At 40.9% G+C, this 24,214-nt stretch overlaps 1 protein-coding gene across 3 annotated transcripts in view; it reads right to left on the bottom strand.

Annotated features, from left to right (window-relative positions):
* cnksr2a (connector enhancer of kinase suppressor of Ras 2a) overlaps positions 1 to 24,214 on the bottom strand; it is an 81,752-nt gene that overhangs the window by 56,059 nt on the left and 1,479 nt on the right. For all 3 annotated transcript variants that reach the window (XM_034214010.1, XM_034214009.1, XM_034214008.1), the window contains exons 2-3: positions 8,090 to 8,253; positions 5,043 to 5,245 (exon numbers count right to left, since the gene is read on the bottom strand). In XM_034214010.1, the coding sequence (XP_034069901.1) occupies positions 5,043 to 5,245; positions 8,090 to 8,253 (367 nt within the window). The remainder of the gene's footprint in view (positions 1 to 5,042; positions 5,246 to 8,089; positions 8,254 to 24,214) is intronic.

Below are 24,214 nucleotides of genomic sequence, written 5' to 3'. Positions count from 1 at the left end.
CGACTGCAGTACCGCTCCCGCTGCTCCGATTCTCCGGCCCATCTCACGCTCCATTGTTCCCTCACTCGAGAACAAGACCCCGAGATACTTGAACTCCTTCACTTGGGGTAAGGACTCATTCCCTACTTGGAGTGGACAGTCCATCGGTTTCCTGCTGAGAACCATGGTTTCAGATTTGGAGGTGCTGATCCTCATCCCAGCCGCTTCACACTCGGTTGCGAACCGATCCAGTGAGTGCTGAAGGTCGCAGACCGATGAAGCCATTAGAACCACATCATCTGCAAAAAGCAGTGGTGCAATCCTTAGTCCACCGAACTGCAGACCCCCTCCCCCATGACTACGCCTCGAAATCCGATCCATGTATATTACAAACAGGATTGGTGACAAAGCGCAGCCCTGGCGGAGGCCAACCCTCACCGGAAATGGGTCCGACTTACTGCCGAGGACCCGGACACAGCTCTCGCTTTGGGAGTACAGAGATTGGATGGCCCTGAGTAGAGACCCCCTCACCCCATACTCCCGCAGCACCTCCCACAGTAACTCCCTGGGAACTCGGTCATACGCCTTCTCCAAGTCTACAAAACACATGTAGACCGGATAAGCGTACTCCCAGGCCCCCTCCAGGATCCTTGCGAGAGTAAAAAGCTGATCCGTCGTTCCACGACCAGGACGGAATCCGCATTGTTCCTCCTCAATCTGAGGTTCGACAATCGGCCTGACCCTCCTTTCGAGTACCTTAGAGTAAACTTTCCCGGGGAGGCTGAGTAGTGTGATGCCTCTGTAATTGGCACACACCCTCTGATCCCCCTTTTTAAAAAGGGGAACCACCACCCCGGTCTGCCACTCCTTCGGTACTGTTTCCGACTTCCACGCAACGTTGATGAGACGTGTCAACCATGACAGTCCCTCAACACCCAGAGCCTTCAGCATTTCCGGGCGGATCTCATCCACCCCCGGGGCTTTGCCACTGTGGAGTTGTTTGACGACCTCAGTGACCTCCCCCCGGGAGATTGGTGTTGATCCCCCGTCATACTCCAGCTCTGCCTCTAACATAGAGGGCGGAGTTGTCGGGTTCAGGAGTTCCTCAAAGTGTTCCTTCCAACGCCCTAACACTCCATCAGTTGAGGTCAACAACGTCCCATCCTTACTGTACACAGCTTGGATGGTTCCCTGCTTCCCCCTCCTGAGGTGTCGGACAGTTTTCCAGAACAACTTTGGTGCCGCCCGAAAGTCCTTCTCCATGTCTTCTCCGAATTTCTCCCACACCCGCTGCTTTGCCTCGGCCACGGATGAGGCTGCTGCCCTTCGGGCCTGTCGGTACCTTGCAACTGCCTCGGGAGTCCCCCGGGATAACAAATCCCTGAAGGCCTCCTTCTTCAGTCGGACGGCTTCCCTGACCACCGGTGTCCACCAGGAGGTTCGAGGGTTACCGCCCCTTGAGGCACCTAGGACCTTGAGACCACAGCTCCCCGCCGCGGCTTCGGCAATAGAGGCTTTGAACACCGACCACTCTGGTTCAATGTCCCCAACCTCCACAGGAATGCCCGAAAAGCTCCGCCGGAGGTGTAAGTTGAAGGCCTCCTGAACTTGGGCCTCCTCCAGACGTTCCCAGTTCACCCAAACTACACGTTTGGGCTTACCAGGTCAATCCAGAGGCTTCCCCCGCCACTCGACCCAACTCACCACCAGATGGTGATCAGTTGACAACTCCGCCCCTCTCTTTACCCGAGTGTCCAAAACATACGGCCTCAGGTCCGATGATACGATAACGAAATCGATCATGGACCTTCTGCCTAGGGTGCTCTGGTACCACGTACACTTATGAGCATCCTTATGTTCGAACATGGTGTTTGTTATGGCCAATCCATGACTAGCACAGAAGTCCAGTAACAAACCACCACTCCAGTTCAGATCAGGGGGGCCGTTCCTCCCAATCACGCCCCTCCAAGTGTCTCCATCATTGCCCACATGTGCGTTGAAGTCTCCCAGCAAGATTAAAGAGTCCCCTTCAGGAGCCCCATACAGGACTCTTTCCAGGGTCTCCAAGAAGGCCGTATACTCTGAACTGCTGTTGGGTGCATAAGCACACACAACAGTCAGAGTTTTCCTCCCCATAACCCGCAGGCGTAGGGAGGCGACCCTCTCGTCCACTGGGGTAAACTCCAACAACGAAGCACCTAACCGGGGACTTGTGAGTATCCCCACACCCGCCCGAGGCCTCACACCTTGAGAAATTCCGGAGAAGAATAGAGTCCAACCCCTATCCAGAAGTAAGGTTCCAGAGCCGACGCTGTGCGTAGAGGTGAGCCCAACCAGATCCAACTGGTAACGCTCCACCTCCCGCACAAGCTCCGGCTCCTTCCCCCCCAGAGAGGTGACGTTCCACGTCCCCAAAGCCAGCTTCTGTCGCCCGGGTCTGGTCCGTCGAGACCCTCCGCTTTCACTGCCACCCTTCTGGCAGCGCACCCGACCCCATCGATGTTTCCCGTAGGTGGTGGGCCCGCGGGACGGCGAAGCGGAGGTGTTGCCCACGTTGCCTTTTCGGGCTGGGCCCGGCCGGGCTCCGTGGCAAGCCCGGCCACCAGACGCTCGCCGACGAGTCCTCCTTCTGGGCCTGGCTCCAGAAGGGGACCCCGGGCTTCCTCCGGGCCGGGTATCCTCACTTCTTGTGTCGTCTTTCATGAGGTCTTTTGAACCAATCTTAGTCTGGCCCCTTGCCTGAGACCAATTTGCCATGGGAAACCCTACCAGGAACACAAGGTTCCAGACAACACAGCCCCCAGGTTCATCAGGGCACACAAACCTCTCTACCACGGTAAGGTGCTGGTTCTTCAGAGAGGCTTTTAGTAATCATGGAAAAATAATTTGACTTTTTTCCCTGACAGATTTAATGTGATGTCTGCGTGGGGATAAAAAGGACACATTAGAGTATCAGAGGCAGGAATAAGGTGATCTGTGCTTTACCCACGCTGTTACTTAATACAAAAGGTTGCAAAATGACTTCTGAAGTCATTAGAGGCTGCACATTTTCTCCCCAGATCTTAACTGATGTTGCACGTTTCTGCATCCTCGGGAGGTCTAGCTAGCTAACAGTGGGAGATAACACTTCAGTTTTAACATGGTTTGTGCTAATGTCAGCATTCTGATAAACAGTCTAGAAGTAAGCCCTCTTATGGGTATTAATATAGGAAATGTAATATAGGAAACCCTAACCATCGTTAGGATCTATTACTGAATTCTGAATTCATCCTTTCCACCACTCATCTAAAATGCATGCTTGTTTTACTCGCTCCTATGCAGTAAGAAACCACATTTTAGGAGATGAGATTTCATTTGAATAAAAGCTCAATTGAGATTATATACGTTGTTTTGTTCATTTCACCAGTGTGCCCGATGGAAAATATGCTTTTCTTCCTGTTTGGTTAAGAGATAAAACTGAGTATTTGACAGTGCCTGAACACATAGTTATATCTCAGGAATGAAGAATAGAGAGCATGAAGCTCCGGCCCTGCTGAGTCTATCACTTTCTGAATGTCGCTTTGCCATTTACAGTTGCATCATCAGGCGTGGGCGAACGTGTGTGTGCCTTGTGTGTGTGTGTCAGTGTGTGCAGATGTGGGGAGTGTGCCTGCAAATGTTTGTGTTATGTACAAAGTGCGTGGGTGTTTCTATGGGTCTGAGTGCTTCCGGACGTGGCTTTATGCTTTTGTGTGTCTCAGTGGCCTAAGGACAGATGTGGGTGCCTGGCATTTCGAGAAGCCGATGTCAAAGACCTTTAGTTTCCTATCTGACATGTGTCGTGTGCAGGAGTTTGTGTCGAGTCATGAATAAATGAAGTGACAGAGAGAAGAAGAAACAGAGGGAGAGAGAGAAAAATGTATTTCACAAAAGATGTCAACAACCAACAGCTGCAAGAGACGTTGTGTTTTGTGCATTGGAGCTTTTGAACATACAACAATATGAAACTTTTACAGGTGCTGGATCAACTGAGGGAAGAATAATAACCCTTCCAAATAATGTATTTAATACATCAAGGCTGCATATCATTATTGTTAGATTGCTGCATTAGGCTATGTTAGAATGGATTTTGTTCAATTTAACTGGATCTTGAAGAGTTTCCATTTCTTTTTTATCTCAAACACTTACTAAATTAATTATTAATGATTCTGTACCTTTCTCTATTCGTCTGTAATTTCTGCTGTTGCAACACAAATTTCCCCTCCGGATATCAGTAAAGGCTCACTTAACCTTATCTTATGTCAAACAATAATAAACATTTCTGCCTTGAGCAGTTGGCTAGTCGTTTCAGCACTTCATATATCATATATTTACAACATAACTTGTTGTAGTTACTAAAGAACAATAATTATTCTGAAGCTTATCATAAATTATAAAAGGTGGTCAAAAAAGATACACCTTCCTCGCTAACCAAACCAAACTATAACTGCCTCCTTCTACTTTTTATTCAAAAAGTTACCAGACTTTGTGCAATACTTCCCATTTTGATGAAATGCACCATAGAATTGACATAAAACAGATTTTACATCTACATACAATCCTACATTAACACAAGTATAACAAATGCAGCTAATTAAAATTGAGCTACACGCCAATTGTTTCTATCTGGGTACAAATGAATGAATGAACCACTAAAGCACCTGTGTCGCCTTTTTTTTGGAATACATTTTGACATGTCACAGTAAAAGAAATCACATACAACTGACATTTTTTAACACTCATTCCTTCTTTGAAAATAGTTATCCTGCTGACATAACAAAAGTAATATAACAAAAACCCTGCATGTTTAATATATCTGTTTACAAGCACTATTTTATTTCTATTGTTATTTTTTTCACTATTTGTATTGGTTCATTGGTTGTATTTCTTTTATATCCTAAATATATTCATGTTGCATTGTTGGAGGAGCCTTGGACTTACGTTTTTCTATTTCCATATCTACACTGTAGCTACTGTGCATATGACAATATAGCCTTGGATTTTGAATGTTGAAGAGGAACAAAGCAAATATATAAGCATTGTACCTGTCCAGCCAGGCTAGCAGGCTCTTGGCAGCGGTGATGAGGTCGACCACGGAGGTCAGCAGATCGTTGGGAAGCCGCCGTGAGGACCTGCTCTCTGATTGGCTGCTGCGGCGGCGGCCGGATATGAAGTTCTGCAGGTTTTTGGCCGAGGCGCCGAGTTTGTGAGCCAGTGTCCTGACGCTCTCTGTCTCCAGACCTGAGTTCTACACACACACACACACACACACACACACACACACACACACACACACACACACACACACACACACACACACACACACACACACACACACACACACACACACACACACACAAACACACACACACACACACACACACACACACACACACACACACACACACACAGATCAGCTAAACCTCCAGGCACTGAATCACCATGAATACTAATGAGGTTCTTATTCGTCAACATGTTTACCAGCATTTCTTAAGGAGTCTGATGCATAATAATGACTTATATTACACATTTGTTACAGAGAAGGTCAGCACGATGACTGTTGTCATTTTAGAATACATTAACTAGTGTTAGTTATTCAGGTTGTCATCCACTTGCAGGAATTGTATCCAATTATTTAACATACATTGTTAACCTCTCACTTTTGGCTTATTTGGGTGTAATGCCACTGAACTATTGTTTACTTGTCTAACCAACATTTGAACGAGGCACAAACTTTTACTTTTAGTAACCCAGACCTCCATATCTCTCAGTTACTTGGCATTCATGTCTTGATTGTTCCTCAAGTTATTCTCAATAAACAATTTCCTAAATTAAAGTTGAAATGATGACACTGAAATGGGACTGTTAAATTACTTTTTGTAACATATCTTTCAACTTTAGATCAACGGTTTGTTTCAGCAAATTCAGTGAACCAGAAATATGATAAACAACAATCAACACATATATGATTCACTTGTAGAAGCCAAGGCGACATTTTAATTAAAAATGTATTAATTAATCCAATTATCACGTGTTCTCCAGTTGGGTTTAGTTTATTAATATTTTCTTACATTTTTGTTTCTCACTTGCCAATTATTCCCTTCCAACTATTCCCTTCCAATCCAGTCTACCGAGACCTTATTATAGCTTAACTTTTGGGTTGAACAATAGTGATTAAAATAAATTATCTTACATTACTCAAGTAATGTAAGATAGTACAATTAGAACCTACTTTATACTTATACTCCATTATATCTCCACTGACTCCACATTAGGGCTGTGCAATTAATCGTATTTTAATCGCAATTACGATTATGGCTTGCGACGATTATGAAAACAGCATAATTGACAAAATACGATTATTTAGCTGGGTGCGCTTCGCCCCACCCTAAAAGCCCACTCGGCCATGTGGGAGTGACATGTGTTGTGAGTGTTCAGCGCAAGCGAAGATGTCAGAACAAGAGCAGCAACTCGTTAAAAAGAAGGGTACAACTATTTCCACTATTTGGAAGTACTTTGGCTTTCAGGAGTCCGACGTGGAGCAAAACAAAGTACAGTACAGGATTTGTTACCAGATTGTGTTGGCACCACACGCTAACACAACCAATCTCTTTAATCATCTGAAATACAACCACAAAGTGCAATACGACCGGGCAGTAATACAACAAAAAGCAGACCAAAAAGCAGATGCCCGCTTGACTTCATCCACCACATCATCACAGTCATCGATTCAGGACGCATTGTACAGAGCAACGGCCTACGCGACGAGCTCGCAGAGACACAGAGATATTACAGGTGCCATTACATTTCACATCGCTAAAGATATGTGCCCAGTTAGCACTGTTAGCAACCAGGGCTTTAAGCAACTTGTACAAGCGTTGGACAAGCGTTACGCGATGCCGTCTCGGTATTATTTCATTCGGTATTAATAATATATGTTTAGTATGGTTTTGGAAGTGTGCTCCAACATATTTGTTGATCTTGTTTATTGGTAAAATATTATTTGTTTTAAAGTTCAATAAATGGTCAATGAATAATCGTCAAAATAATCGTGATATCAATTATTGACCCAAATAATCGTGATTATGATTTTTGCCATAATCGCACAGCCCTACTCCACATACTACATTACTTTACTTTCTAATATATATATTTATATGATAAAATAAGTTACTACCTAGATTATTAATACACAATATAATCAACCAGGAAATTATGATGTACTAGTATAGGTTAAAGTTGGGGTAGGCATATCATTGTTTTAGTCATTGGGATACAAATAATCCAGCATACAAAAAAAAAATACATTTGCCTGAGGTAAAAACTAAAAATATGAACTTCATCTTGATCTAGAGAATCTGTTGCAGAATGCTTAGCAATTAAAAAAGCTATCCAACAGTATATGAATGATTATAATTAGCTTTAGCAGCTGCACCATAAAATAAATGTTCACAATAGTTTATCAATAATTATGATACAATAATATATAAATGATTCTGAAAAGCAAGATTGGTACTTGCACATTTGGCTACTTAAATTACATTTTTATGTTATTAATTTTGTACTGCTATTTAGGTATGTTTTACTTGTACCAGAGTATTTCCACAGAGTGGTATTATTTGTATGTATAAGATAAGATAAGACTTTATTTATCCCGAAGGAAAATGTTGGGCCAGAGTTACAAAAATACAATAAACTCAGCAGCATAATAGTAAAACTGTACACTAAAAGTGCAGTAAAAAGAGCAATTCAATATCAACAGGAAATATGAAACATAGACGTTCACTTTTCAATGAATGTAAATGTCTGCACTTCCAGCTCTTTACATACAGAATTTCAGTTGTATCTTTTATTTTGGCAAACACAACACTTGCATCATTGTATGTATAATCCTTTAGTTTGAAGAATATTTAAAGTGATTGTGCCAACTCAAGGATTTGGAGCAGCATTGTGAAGATTTAGTTTGTGCAATCTACTGTATAACATTGTGAACTCACTTAAAACATGAACACATTACCATCAGCTGAATCAGTGAGGATGGCTGTTGAGATCAGAATTGCATTGAAAATACAGAAGAAAGACACAAACTCACCAGAGCACAGAGCAGGTCGACGGCCTCCAGAATGAGCTCCTGGTGTCCGATGCGAGAAACTCCCATCTCTTCCAGTTCGGCATGGCTAATCCTCAGCAGCCTCTCCCCACACACACCTCCACGCTCAAACACACCAACGTATTGCTGCAAGCAGTCGTCCAGACCTGGAGCGAGCACACATTATAAGAGTTACTCACAATAAATACACTCATATCTGCTACAAAATGAGATCACGACCGCAGTGAAAATTCATAAATTAATATTTCTCATCTCCAAGGTACTGATACCAGAACATGATGTTTGTTGTTGATGAAAATCTTGCTTTGATTAAACTGTGTACACAGAAAAATACAGAATACAAAAATACACTATACACAGCAAAAACATTTATCAGGTCGTTCTGTCCAAAAAGTAATCTGTAAATCTTGAAATGCTTTACAAATATTTGAACCTCAAAAGACAATTAATCTGTTTCAAGAAATTCAAGAAAGTTTGTTACAGAATCAAAAAAATACTTTTTTTTGGAACACATTTGTAATCATCTAAACTGGCACATTTTGGGGTTCAGGAAAAAAAATATTTTACACCATTAACTTGTGCTCTAAGATCTTTTTAAGTTGATTTTACTTGTTAGCAAACTGTTGCTTATGCAGCACAAACCATGAACATAGCATTCATCTGGAGTCATGTTCTTGACAACCTCATGTCCAATAGAGGCTTGAGAGGTATGATATGTTCAGGAACAGTGTGTATATTAAAGAATTGTAGAAGACGTTTGTCACATTTGCCATACTTATTATGGGGGACTGTATGGTGGACAGGGGACTGTATGGTGCAGTGGATCCCTGGACAAGACACTTCACCCCAAATTGCTCCTGTGGGGATTGTCCACAGCATTGAGTATGTTAGTCACTTTGGATAAAAGCATCTAACAAATAACATGTAATGTAATATTAAAGTAAATTGTCACGAATGTTTTTATGCAATGAATGCACATTTGAAGAGGCTGTCTCTCCTGGAACAACATCTACAATTCTGTGGGGGGAGATCACGTAATAGGATGAGTTAAAAAAAAAAGAAAATAATCCTCTGCACCTGTTCAAGGGTTTTTTGGGTTTAGTCTTATTCCAACTACAAAAGCAGTTTATTGCCATGTGATTTTATTCAACTGCCAATCTGCCACCATCACACCTACATCATCTCCGTTTAGCCCAAAGCACACTATCTAGAAATAGCAAATATTAAAGAGGACGAGATGACAAGCAAGTAAGATCAAATAAGGTCGATGGAGTGTTTAAATATATTTTATGGACTCATCTTCTGAAACAACATTATACTGCTACATTGTGGTTGAAAGTGTTTATATCGGCTATACTGCCTGTAATCATATACGATTTCCATTCCATAACGTTGTCAGTCTGTATGACCTGTGACTTTACCTAATCTATCATATTTTAAATGATGTGTTTTAGGCTGCACTCCAGAAACAAATATCAGTTTTCATTGCTGCAATTCAGATACACATTTCAGCTTTCTTACTTTTCAGCTGTGGTTACCCTCTCCAACGTCAGCCTATAGGGAGGACAGATGTTTGTTTGTTTGTTTTACCTTGAAAAATGCTAGACACATTTTTATGATGCTTATTCTGGTGTGTCGACGATAATACAAACAGCTGCTGTGTCATGTTTTTGAAACATTTCAGCTTGTCTGTAGTTTTGTAGATTCCAGTTTAAACCCACAATAGGATTAGGTAAATGTTTAAAATGCAGTTTGTTTTTATGGATACCTTAGGGCCAAAAATGCATGTTATGTCTTCACTTGTTGTCTTTATATTTGTTGTGTGAGGCAGAAAATATGGTTTGAGACCCAATATCAAAATGCCATAAGGGTAGATATGGGCGGTTTTGGCTCTCTTACAATCAACAGGGGAAAGCAAAACGCAGGACACAGACTTCTGGTGTAGTGTAAGGTTGCAGGGAATGGGACTAGATAGAAATCAGTCTGGGTGAGGCAGAGGCAGCCTGATGGAGACAGCATGTGTGAGCGTAGCAAAACAGCAGGCATGCGGGCAAGCGGAGATTCACTGTGTCAAGATATGAGTGAGAGGTGCCACCCCGACAAAACGGACAATCAGAGAGAAACAGACAGGGGATTACAGAGGAATACACAAGAGAGTTACTGGAGTCAGGCTGTGACCGTGGGGTAGAGCAGTCTTAAAGGTCACCTATTATGCAAAATCCATTTTATCATGTATTTTATACATAAACATGTGTCCCCTCTGTGTAAAGACATTCTGAAAGTTTCAGGAAATAAGATTCCCTCACTTTTTGTTCTGATCCATTTATATAAAAATCTGTCTGAAAATGAGCCGATCAGATTTTGCCCACTTTATAATAATAATAATAATTGTGAAGGTAAACTTCTGTTGTTGCAATGTTGAGGTAGCATGAAGGAGTCTGGAACCGTTGTTAGCCAAAAGCACCGAGAGTTTATTGATCACAGTACATTAATTACATACGGCCGGGGAGATCACTTAGTTGCACACCGTCCCGTGTTTCACCAGCGATCTCTGAACCAAAAGACACAAAACATCTAACCAACACGAGGAGAGGCCGGCCCATTTACCTAATCAATAACCGATGCGAGACAATGGTCTGCTTGTCTCAAAGAGATGCTGCCAGGTCTCAAACCCCCCACGGATATAGGAGAAGCGTTTGACCTGTGACCTCAACCTACAGAGTAGTCTTTGAGTGACTACAAGCAGATGTTTGCAGTATCACAGACTCTAAGGAATAATAAGAGACTCTATAAACAGATCAGATTAAAATATTCTCTTACAATAATAATACATTTAATTTATATAGCGCTTCTCATCTGCCAAGACAAATCTCGAAGTGCTTAACAACAAAGGATACTAATACACTTTGATAGATTAAACAAATAATTGTAATAATAATAATAAATAAAAAAATAAAAAAATTAATTAAATTAAATAAAATAAAGTACAAAAATAAAAGTCGGTGATAGCGATACAAAAATGGCAGTACTCCAGGTGTACCATGCTCAAAGTTTATTGGAAGGCCTGCCGAAAGAAGAGGGTCTTAAGGCCGGTTTTGAAGACCTCGGTGGAAGGGGCACATCTCAGCTGATCTGGGAGGGAGTTCCAGAGGCGCGGGGCGAATGAGCAGAAGGCTCGGTCTCCCATTGTTCGGAGACGTGTGCGGGGGATGTAAAGAAGAGGAGCGTGGCTGGAGCGGAGAGAGCGGGTAGATGTCTAGGTATGGATGAGGTCACAGAGGTATTTTGGGCTTTGTCCATTCAGGGCTTTGTACGTGAGGAGCAGAACCTTAAACTGGATCCTGTAGTGGACCGGGAGCCAGTGTAGTTTTGCAAGTATGGGGGTTATGTGTGCGGACCTTTTTGTACCGGTGAGAACTCTGGCTGTGCTGTTCTGGACAAGTTGCAAGCGGTTTATGATGTCATAACGATTTTTTTGGCTTGTGTAACCATTAGCCAATCACCAACGTCTCGCAGCGGAGAAACTGTGACTCGCTGGGACGACTGGGACTGTGACGGCTGCTAGTGGAGCCTCGCAGCAACTCTGCTTTCTGCACCACAATCTGGTGCTGCTGAATTGAGACTACTAAATGAGTGAGACTCAAATATCAGAAGTTCAGAACAAGTTTTAGTAGTTTTTATTTTATTTTTACTTCATTTACTTTACTCAGGGTCACAGACAGGAAACCAGTTTTAAGATGTTGAAAAGTTCATTAAACATAAAAAGGCATTTCAAAGAAGTTGTGTTATTCTACATTTTGATACCAAGATTTTCTGATTTTACTGCAAATGTATATCGGTTCCAAATATCGGTTATCGGTCTCCTTGATTACTAATAATCGGTATCGGTCTTGAAAAAGCCATATCGGTCGATCCCTACTAACAATTGTTTCATCCATTCTTGGCTCTCCCTCCCCAAAGAGGTTAATGCTCTCAACACAAAGTTTGTACCTGGAACAAGAATCAAAAAAGTGGAATAAAGAGGTAATAGTTGGGTAATCAGGCAGTCATCCAGGAACGACTTAACTCTCTGTTGGATTGTGTAATGTCTGTGTTGTGAGTGGGACAGTCTCTTTAGATCTGCAAGTGTGTGAGCGTGTAAGTGGGTGGGTGCGTGCTTTGATAATTGTTAGTGTGCATGTGTGTGTGTTCTTTTGGCCTGACCGGGTTTGCTGAGTCAAAGGAAAGCAGAGCAAGACAGAGCAGCTGAACTGCAGCCCCTGGCTCCAAAACAATGAATGTATCTAGCTTCTAACCTCTTAACAAACAGCCAACTGGCAAACATACACACTCCAAACTCACACATACCTCTGAGGGATGAGCATTGATTTCCCCCGCTTCAAGTCACTGCTTTATAATAAACCCATATATCACAACACTTACAAAGATGTGGAAAGAAATATATGGTAGAAAAAAGGAGAGAGAAAAAAGAAGGCGAAAAGGAGGAAGAGAAAAAATACTCATAAGCCAGCTGCTAAATTGCATGCAAACTATTTCACACACACACACACACACATTCCATCGACGAGCAAACAGCATTTGTCACTTTCCGCACCCTCCTATTGCTTCCTCCCCCTCCACAGCTACCACATCTGAATTCAAAACAAGTTGGAACCTAATATCCATTATATTTTCAAAAACTAAACAAAGATGTGATGGCCTACTAGCAATCCGATTTGAATATAAGCCTTCTTCTTTCAACCATTATCTCATTTTTGATGGAATCTAGACAAATTGATTCCACTATCTGGACCCCCGAACACTTCAAGTTGATGTGTGATAACTTGGCTCACAGCTCCCACTGACAAGCATGCAAGACCATAATAAGAATAAAGACATCAAACAGATCAGATGAGATTTGTGTGGCTTTAACCTGTTAAACCCTGAGCCTGTTTTTCAGGTTTCAGGCTCGAAAATGACATTCCCAGAACAAATGACCATATCTTCCCTTCTAAAAGGGTTAAATTAATAATCTTTTTTCTCAAAGTAATGATAAACCTGTGAGTTGGATGTAGAAAAGTCAGATTCAATATAGATGTTTTTTATTTGAAAGAAAATTCAGATTGAACATGGTAAAAAAACTGTAAATGATAGTGTCCGTCCAAAAAATATGTTTTACTTATAGTGAAAACTAACCTTGGATGATGGGTTACTAGACTAAAATATTTAGGAATCCAAAGTACAACATATAAGTACCCTGTATCAAGATTGATGAAAAACAAGTGATATTTGACCTTTTTAGACAGATTTAGCAAAAAAAAAACCTCTTCTGGGGCCATTTGGGTGGATTTTCCATATCTCTGGCCCCCCTTGCTGGATTTTGACATGTGACATTTCTTTCTGACCGTTAGAGCCAATGGAATCGAGGGGAACTCCCACATAGTCCTTATTTGGTAGTGTGTGTGTGTGTGTGTGTGTGAGGCCGCCGCATAACCTAGACCGGAAGCAGCAGCCACTCTGGTGGCTACCATTAGCAGCTAACATTTCCGCTCTCCGATGTTTACATTAAAATGGAATTATGGATCATAAATTAAATCATTTTTGTATACAGAGACGTTAAAAACCTATGGTATAACCGATTCAGCCGCGTTTTTTCTCGTTTTAATGCGATTGAACACGTATTTTTGATCAGATTGACAGCTACGGTGAGACGATCTCCCTAGAAGCTCCGTAAAGGTACGTGTTGTGATGTCTGTATTTGCTTCCCCTGTCGCGAGTCCGGATCACTCAGTGATGATACTATATACCTAAATAATCTGTGGAACCTCAGCTTTAATCGGATATCTTGTATGTGCAGCTACGATAAGTAATAAGGGTACTTTTATCTTGAGTTCTGTGCCAATGTCCGTTAGCATTTTTCGCAAAGGGGTCATTTAGATGCTTCTTATGAGACTTGTGTTTTGTTTTGGTAAAAATGGTTTGTATCGTCAGTTAGCTGAGATTATTTCCGTTAATCTGGTATAACACATTAATAGGTTCTTAAATATTAAGATCCCCTGAGACACAGTTACCTCATTCACACCAATTCCATTTCCGGTTCAAGCTCCGTGCTAGAGCTTTTCAGGTTCAGAACCAGTTCTTCGGTTTAGCTCTGGCTCTTTTCACACCGCCCAGAGTCCGACTGGTAATGCGTCGTTGCGTCATCGTTTGCGTCATGACGTAACCGTTTGCGTGCCTGCTTCATAAAGCCAAACCGCGCGGATGAAATCAGTTGCATTCATTTCTTATGGCTCTATCTGCAGCTTTTCCGGAGTCATTTCTGTGGTTTAGACTACATTCTTATAAAAAAGTGTACTCGTGTCAATAAAGGTTTTTTTAAAACACAACTGCTTCTGAGGTCGGTCTTATTTCTTAAGGTGGACTGAACCATGAGTGTGGAGTAACGTTGTATCTTTCATTTAAATGAACTGTAACCTTCACCCAGGTATGTAACAGCTGTTCTCAAATGAACACGTGAAGTAAAGTTTAATATTTATAGTTTTATAGATTTATATTGAGTTATAAGTAAGGGATAATGTGCAGCAACGCGGTCATTATGGGGAAAAGAACACCGACAGGCTGATCAGGAGCCCGACGCGAAGTGGAGGGATCTAGATCGGCTTGAAGGTGTTCTTTTCCCCATAATTACCAAGTTGCTGCACATTATCCCGCTTATTACATGGCCACATTCTCAACAAAGTAACATTATGAATCCCAATATTAATTGAAATGCTTTTATGGATTTAGAAAATTATTTTATTGATTTAAAAAATAGTTGTATTGATTTAAATTGACATGCATCCGCTAAGAAAAATAGTCCGTTGTTACCGTTTGAACTAACGTGTCAACGGCAGGAAGTGCTTCGATAGCGTTTTTGAGGAGCTTTTTTATTACATATTTGAAAACATCGCTGCTTGCTTTAAAAGTAGCACAATTCATTAAGTCAAACCTTGGAAAATATCTAGATATCCCTGCCCTAATGCCAAAGGAACTGCACACTGAATATGTGTCGCCGTTTGATGTCTATGTCTGGACCGCTGCGTAAAAAGGAGGGTTTCTGCCCGTTACTTCTCCGCTGTTTTCTTGTCCCTCTTGTCTTTTTCTTTTCTTCACTGGGGACTCATCAGCCACTAACCATTACTCCAAATTACTGTACTCTCCAAATATATTAAAATTAATGTTAAAATCCTCCATGTTGCTATCACACGACAGCGGAAAACTAAAGACAATCAGACAGTTTGCTTGCTTTTCAAACTGTTACATTTGAAAAACAGTTAGAGCGTATCTTGTCTTCAGTTTGAAAAGCCAACGGTAGGAACTGCTTGCGTTTTTGAGGAGCTTTTTGATTACAGATTTGAAAACATCGCTCCTTGCTTTAAAAGTAACACAATTAATTATGTCAAACCTTGGAAAGTATCTAGATATCCCTGCCCTAATGCCAAAGTAACTGACAACTGAATATGTGTCGCCGTTTGATGTCTATGTCTGGACCGCTGCGTAAAAAGGAGGGTTTCTGCCCCGTTAATTCTCCGCTGTTTTTCATGTCCCAGTTCGAAAAGCAAACTGCATGCAGTTTGCTTTTCGGCCCAACGGTATACAGTTAAATCGACCGGACTTCTTTCTGAAGATGTGAGCGTCCTTAACAACGGTCAATAAGTCCTTGACAGCGGTCTGTCTGTTCGGTATTAACAACGTGTCACGTGTTCTGAATTGACCAATCAGAATCGAGTATTCAACTAAGCCATGTAATAATAAGAGGTGATCAACGTGAATTCTCAGGTTCCACCTTAACACGCAGACACGTTGCTTCACCATGAGCAGAAACCTTTATTTATACAGTCTATGGCAGAAACACTGAAACTCTTGTTAAGTTTCTCCATCGTTGTGTACAAACTGGATAAAACGTGGGCTTTTTGTTGTTGTTCAGGAGTTGATCTGTCTCTGCCCCTGCCCCTGCCCCCGCCTCAACGTAAGCGTGACGTATGTGGTGTTTTTGCTCTGGCCGGACAATTTGTTGGTGCTTGAAACGAACCGGATTCCGGAGCTAAGAGGCTGCTCCGCTGCGGTGTGAAGAGGAAAACCGTCGTGAAAAAAAACCCAGGGGTTTAACAGGTTAATGCTGGGTGAAGGTCACTTGAGATACACTTAAGGTTAATTGACACTTCTACTGCACACTTGTTCAGAGTAAAATATTTGTATATATTATCTGTGTGTTTTAAGGCAGGAGGCAATTAGTGTAGCTAAGCTTAAAGTCTGAATATAGGGGTAAACAGCTGGCCTGAATCTAAATAAAGATTATAAATATGCCTGTAGCACCTTAAAAACCCATTAACAAGATGCCTCCCGTTAACAGTGAGTTTCCAATAACAACTTAAAAGGTGATAACATGTTGTTTTTTTCCCTGCCCACAAAGAGGCCAAAATAATCAATAATGCACTTTCAAACTACCCACCAGTATGATAAATAATTAAATCTAGCTCAAAATGAATCAGCTACAATATTAAAATGCGGCTTATATTCAACGATCATTATATTAGATAACCCATAACACAATATACAACTCTGAAAACTACACCTTGCTGCTCATACCTTCAAACAACTTTGGTGTCTGAGCACTTTTTCCCTGTCATCATGTGTGTGTTACTGTTAATGAGTGTTAATGGCGGTGGGTTCAGAAAAAAAGACTTGAAAATGATTAAAACAATGTTGGCTCTCACAGGCAGAGTGTTACTATAGCTGAGAGAGCAGAGCGAGGCAGGGAAGCAGAAGGGGGGATGTACACTGTAGCAAAAGTTCACTGATAATCAGCATCGCTTATCACTGGCAGTGAGGGAGAGCGTGAATTCCCTGAATACTGATGAGTCCAATTGTGAGCGACATCAGCGGGCACGTACACACCCACGCAGAGTGAGACAGAAACTGACAGTGCTACACAGCTGATATATACATACAGCATAATGATGCAGTATAAGATTCCTGTGTTACTGTTCACTGCTTTTTTGTCAAATGAGCCCTTTCATAAGAACTCAAGTACCACATCATCAACTGCAGTATGTATTGATTTAAGCTATTTTACTATCTATTCAATAAGTTAATTTTAGTTGAAGCTTTTAGCCTTTTATCCATTAAGTTGAGCTATTTTAACCCTTTATTTCGTACCTAACCATTTCTACCATATATGCTTTACTGTAAAAAAACATATTTTGTTAATTAATTACTTTAAGCTAACTAAAAAGTTTCAACTGTTAATATATTTCTACATTATTTTATTAACTTACCATAAATGTTTGTTGATTTTTCAAAAACACCTTCAGATAACTTTTTCCACTGTTAATCCATTACAACTTAATATTTCAACCATTTACCTTTAAGCTAACTTTTATTGACCAATTAAGTAGCTATTTTTTAAGGACTGTTTGCTTTTTACTTTTAGCTTACTCTTCAACTTCTCTCCTTGCTGACCAACTGTTTTTTTCTTTACAGTGTCAACACTAGGGATATCACGATATTCAATTTGATGCACGGTAAAAAAAGAAAAATGAAAACATGTTTTTCCTACTGTATTTATTCAAGCTTTTTTGTCTGTCTCAAGCTTCCAATAGCTACTGTATCTTCAGTACTACAGAAACTAGGGCTGTGCGATTATGGCAAAAATCATAATCACGATTATTTGGGTCAATAATTGATATCACGATTATTTTGACGATTATTCATTGAACATTTATTGAACTTTAAAACAAATAATATTTTACCAATAAACAAGATCAACAAATATGTTGGAGCGCACTTCCAAAACCATACTAAACATATATTATTAATATGATAAATAAAAATAAATTAGACTAAATTAAATCAAATATGATGCAGTGCACTGTCACAACCTACTGAAAACTCCTTAACATATAGCCAACATTTTGGTAAAACATATTCAACATATTCCACTCAGTTAAACGTTGAAGGCTGGCCAACCGTCATGGTCCAGAAGTAACAGGAAATAAATGTTGAACTACAATTTAAGACCAAATAAAAATGTTTAGGCCACCATGGCAAATGCTGGTAGGGCTGTTCATGTCATCTCTTAAAGATTTTTTGCAAGAAACACCAGCCTGTTTACATGGTCTGGTTTCAGAGATGAGCACAGGCAGGTGAGGATATTGCCACCTGTACTGAAGACCCTCAGCCACGCCCCGACATATGGGGTGACGCCGGCCAATCACAAAGCTTTGATGCGTTCAAGTGCATTATTCTGGCACAGGAAGATTATGTTACAGGACATTAACGATAAAACAGAATATTGTTATTCTATTTTTAGACACATCTCGCGATCGACTGGTTGGGCACCCCTGGGCTAGACCATAGGTCCGTTGTGGTCGCAAAGTAGTCAGCTGAAGCCACATCTCTCTCAACTTCCCCACGGCATTTGTCATATAGTGCAGGCAGCACAGACCTGCTGAAATAATACCGAGACGGCATCGCGTAACGCTTGTCCAACGTGTTGACAAGTTGCTTAAAGCCCTGGTTGCTAACAGTGCTAACTGGGCACATATCTTTAGCGATGTGGAATGTAATGGCAAAGTACTTGCAAATAGTGGAAATAGTTTTACCCTTCTTTTTAACGAGTTGCTGCTCTTGTTCTGACATTTTCGCTCGCGCTGAACACTCACAACACATGTCACTCCCACGTGGCCGAGTGGGCTTTTAGGGAGGGGTGAAAGCGCACCCAGCAAAATAATCGTATTTTGTCAATTATGCTGTTTTCATAATCGTCGCAAGCCATAATCGTAATCGCGATTAAAATACGATTAATTGCACAGCTCTAACAGAAACCACCGTGACGTTTTCAGAATTGTGTAATAACTTGGTACCAAAACGTGGGTTCTCTTGGCATCTCTGCTCAACACTACAACTCCAATCATACTTTAATTATCTGTAACCCTTGACAACTGGAGAAGGGGAACAAGACTCTGGAACTCAAGCTCTGGAACTCACTCCCCCAAGACCTCCGTGAGTCTGAGTCCCTCACCCTGTTCCAGTCCCGCCTCAAAACCCACCTCTTCAACTCTTTATCTATAAAGCCCCCCCCCTCTTAATCAACTTCCTCCTGACTGCTTTTCTGTTGTGTTTTGTTTCTTTTTGGCTTTGTCTCTGTTTTTGTTTTTGTTTTTTTGTTTGTATACCCCCCCCTCCCAAATGTAAAGCGTCTTTGGGTCCAGAAAAGCGCTATATAAAATTAATATATTATTATTATTATTATTAAGACCTCCCCTTGTTGAGAGTCACTTTTCTGTCTAAATGCTACAATGTACCCACCCAGGTTTTTCTAGAATTACAAGTTCAATAAAATATCTGTCTTTGTTTGTTGTGAAATGGTGCCTAATATGTACAATAATGCACTCACATCTCTGTATGTACAGTATGTGAGTTCATATTTTTGACTGGCACAGAAAAAGTGTGATTCACAGCTGACTCACACACTTAACTCCCACAAAGGCACACTTTTCACAACAGCAGGTGAGCCAAACTCCCACAAACACCCTCTCACACACCCTCTCACACACACACACACACACACACACACACACACACACACACACACACACACACACACACACACACACACACACACAACAACAGTCATCTAATAAAACTAGATTTTGCTATGACTTCTGGGCAGAGACGTGCACAGACATTTGGAGGGGCTATTGCTCTAAACTGGAAAAAGGGCTTCCCCCCGAAAAAAACACAAGACCTTTTGAAAATGGTAACTTGTTTTTAATGTAAAAGAAACCAAACGATTATTACATCAACTAAATTGAACAGTGATTCACATCTCATAACAAAATAAGCTAAGGCGAGTACTTGCATTCGGTGACTTGATTTTAAAAATGTTTTGCGGTCCATGTCTCATTAAAATATCTAATGTTAGTAACTATTAAAGTTAAAATGGGGACAATTCTGTTCTAATGTAGTTTGACCATTTCTGTGCAGACATACTGATAAAATAGGGCCTCTAACTAATTAGCTTAAATAAACTCACTAATTAATGAAACCCGTTCAATACGCATTATTCTTATTATTATCATTCTTTATGAGCGCAGTGACGGTGAGGTATCTAATTACTTAGTTATTTAGTATTCCATAACTTAGTAACAGAGATGGTCAAACTGAAGTAGAGACATGGCAGAAATCCTACAATGAAGCGGGACATTGAACTGTTCACCCGTGAGAGGGCGATCAAGAAAAGAGAGCGAGCGGTGCGTTGAGGGTGTTTACAGATGAGAAGACACAGAAAGACAGAAGCACAACAACAACAAGTAGGCTATATTTAGGTGTTTTTTTGTAAATAACCGACGGTATCAAGAGGAAGTAAAGTCCCCAGGGTTGTCCCTTATACCCTAACTGCCATGAGACAACTCAAAATCAAGTTTCCAAAATCCGACACTGAGGTGGTCTTAACGCACCGGCAGATGACAGCGCTGACAAAGTGTGTTTCCCGCAGCGAGACGCTACAATACTAATTGTGGGCTTATCATGTTGATTCGGCCACAACAGAAAAAAGAAAAATAAACTCTCGCTCTCTCCAGAGGGGCAGGTCAGCCGAAAAGGCCAAACGGGCCGTTGCCCGGGCAACAATAGCCCGTACCTGTTCACGTCCCTGCTTCTGGGATGTTTGGAAGTTATCAAAAATATCTGGCGCTGTAGTGTTGTGTCATCTGTTCAGAGCACATTAGGCTCCAAAAACAATCAAAGGAAGACTAGCATTTACTGTGTACATGGAATTTAAATGCAAGATGAAAGAACCCCGGTGGCTGTCAAAAGTGAGTTAATTATGCAAGTTTAAATCCCAGTCATCTTGGTTGATTTTGCATGGGGGGAAAAAAGCTAGTGATTTACTCTATTGAAAAAAATGGGAGGCTTTTGGTGACTGTAAATGCATTGTTTTACTGTGTGTTTCTCTCCTTACTTTCCTGGTTTGCCTCTTTAGCTTCACATTTTGGGCGTATTTAAGAAATGTTTGAGTTTTTTTTTAATTGCTACAGTCTCTTGAAGCTAATTGTTTGGGGGCTCCAGCCAAATAGTCACGCTGCTTTTTCTCAACGCTCTGTCCATATGCAACATGTGGTTGAAATATAGTTTTCATAAATCCACTACATGCAACTTGCTTAGCACCAAACAACAGTTATTGGATTTTTTGTCTTGTCCATTTTGAATAAATCATTCACAGTGTAGGTTGGAAAAAGTATAGTGAACCCCTAGACTTAATAAAAAGCTAATTGAGAACTGTTGATTTACATAAAGCTGGTTTCCGACTAATCTCCAAGAGTTTTGTTATTAATCAGTTCCCAGTTAAGTCACATTTTCGAGAAAATGTAGTACTGTGGCTAGTCTCCCTCGAAGTGGGCGCCCAGCAAAGATGACTCCAAAGGTATAATGGAAAGAAGACAATGAGGTAAAAAAAAGTACTTGAGAGTAGCAGCTAAAGGTTTGTAGGTATCATTGGAACCAGTTAACATCTCAGTTCATGATTCTCCTATAAGCAAAACTCAGTCATGGTGTCCATCTGTTCAATAGAGCCTTTTCCTAGAACTTTTATCTTATTTATTACTGCACTTTTATTTATTTATTTAGTTGGTTTGTTTTTTACTGCTTTGTATTCATTATACCGTGTTGTGTACTGTTTTTATTTTTGTTCCATGCCAAATGCTTGTAGCACTTCGGGATCTGAACTCAGATATGAAGTGCGTTATAAATTAAATGTATTATTATTATTATTATTATTATTATTATCATAGCAAAACATTACAGAAGAAGCCTCTGTTCATCTGGTTTATTAAGAATTCTTCAGGATCCTACTGAGAAACGGAAGTTGGGTGGTGCAGAAGGACAATGACCCATATTGAAGTAAATGTAATATAGTATGGCTTAAAAAGAAAAAAAAGTGGTTCAGTCAGAGAGCCACCATATCACGATAGAAATGCACTGGAATTCTATCGGGGATGTGAATGTTCAATGGGTGTTATCAATAAATACATGAAATATTTTAAATGTTTGTGTGTTATTGTGTTTGTCTATAATTGTGACTTGGATGAATATCAGATCACATTTAATGACCAATTCATGCATAAAACCAGGAAGTAGAGATGTCCCGATCCGATCACGTGATCGGAGCCGATCATGTGATTTTCAAAAGATCGGAATCGGGAGAAAAAAATAGGGGATCGGGAATCTTTTTATTTATTTTTTATTATTTTTTTTAATAATTTTATTTAATGTTACAAAACAAAAATGACCATGTTCACGTCTTAAAGTCATCCTGAGGCCTTAGTTTTGGTTTAAAATTACACAAAATCATGTATGTGTTGCTTCTTTTGGGCTTGTTTTCATAGTGCTTATTTCTCTCAAATCTGGCAACAGAGTGGGCGCAGTGTCTAATAGTAGCAGTAAGCTATCGAGAGGCTACGTTCAGCTGGTGACTCAGGAGTCGGGACAGAGAAAATGTCAGGAGTTTGGAAGTATTATAAAATTGAAAGCGAAGGCAGTGTAACAGCCAGATGCAATGTTTGTAAGGCGGAGGTTCCGCTTGGTGGAAAGAAAAGAGCTACGTTCAACACGACCAATCTAATACGCCACCTGAGGCGTATTAAAGGAAAGAGAAACTGCCCCAGAACAGTGAAAAGGCCAAAAAAACAACAGCCAAGATAACTGAATTCATCACGTTGGATGACCAGCCGTTATCCGTTACCTTTTTTTTCTCTTAATGCATTGCATAAAGATCGGATCGGGAAAAATCAGTATCGGCAGATTGTCAAAATCAAATGATCAGAATCGGATCGGGAGCAAAAAAAGGTGATCGGGACATCCCTACCAGGAAGTTCCAAAGGGTTCACATACTTTTTCCCTGTATATCATAAACGCTGACAAACTGAAAAAACCACCTGGTTCAGAGACACGCCAGGAAGCCAAAACCCTAACAGCAGGGAGAGAGAGTGGCAAGCACAAGTCCACATCTCCAGGAAACTGCAAGGGTGCTGTCATGCCACCTTCAACACAGGACTTTTCAAGACAGCCTCGAGCCAACAAGCCATACCAGAGGAAAAGTCCCATGAGGGGCAATTTAGATAATCCTGGTAATGCCTGGGGAATACATTTGTGCAAGGGAAGTGAGGAAATAAATTGTTTTTGTGTGAAAAATGTAAAACAGGATGTGGATCAACATTTGTAATTTCATATAGAATATAGCATATTACTCTTGATCTGTACCATTCGCTTTTTGTTTTGGCTTCAGATTTGCTAATGCAACATTGACGCATAATCAAAAACGTGCAGACCTTTTGGCCCCAAATGCCTGGGTGCAGTTGTGATCTGTGCATTTTTTTTACACACACAGAGATATCATATATCATGTTCCCCTCTGTCGCGACAGACACACCCAAGAGACCCAACATGAACCAAATACCATACTGAAGCATGCCACACGTGTGTGTTTGGTGTTGCGGGTGTGTGCGAGCGCAAATGTAGGACCCGGGTGGAGCCTTCTGTTCAGAGCGGGTGGGTGTGTGTCTGTCAGCTGTTCTGCACAGACGGTCTGAGACCAACAACTCACCATCCACCCCCACACACATAGACACATACACCACACACATACACACACATACATAGAGACAGGTCAGACATAAACACATGTCATATACACATGACCAACCGATAACCCATCCAACGAAGAGGCTCTGAGAAATAGAACATCATGTAAATAAATCTCTATCACGATGTGTGAGTCAATAAAATCCCTGACCTGCTTTTTATGCAATAAACAGACATGATGAATAACAATGATGTCTAATATTAGTCATATTATTAGTCATTTTCTCAGTTTAGGTTGAGTGTGGGACTTTTGATCAGGCTGGGTTTTGTGATAAGATCTGTGAGGCATCTTAGCGTTGTGTTAAAATAAAGATGTGGTTGAGATGATGATGTCCTGATAAGAGCCCTGTTAAATGTTGGCACTATTGTCTGCCCCCAAAATAAGTAAGCCTATAGACAGACCTCGTTATAAACTGCTGCATGACCTTCACATAGTCCCTTTTATGT

The sequence above is a fragment of the Gymnodraco acuticeps genome, unplaced genomic scaffold, assembly GCF_902827175.1.
Source record: "Gymnodraco acuticeps unplaced genomic scaffold, fGymAcu1.1, whole genome shotgun sequence".
NCBI classification, from domain to species: domain Eukaryota; kingdom Metazoa; phylum Chordata; class Actinopteri; order Perciformes; family Bathydraconidae; genus Gymnodraco; species Gymnodraco acuticeps.
This window is presented reverse-complemented; position numbering and strand designations above follow the sequence as displayed.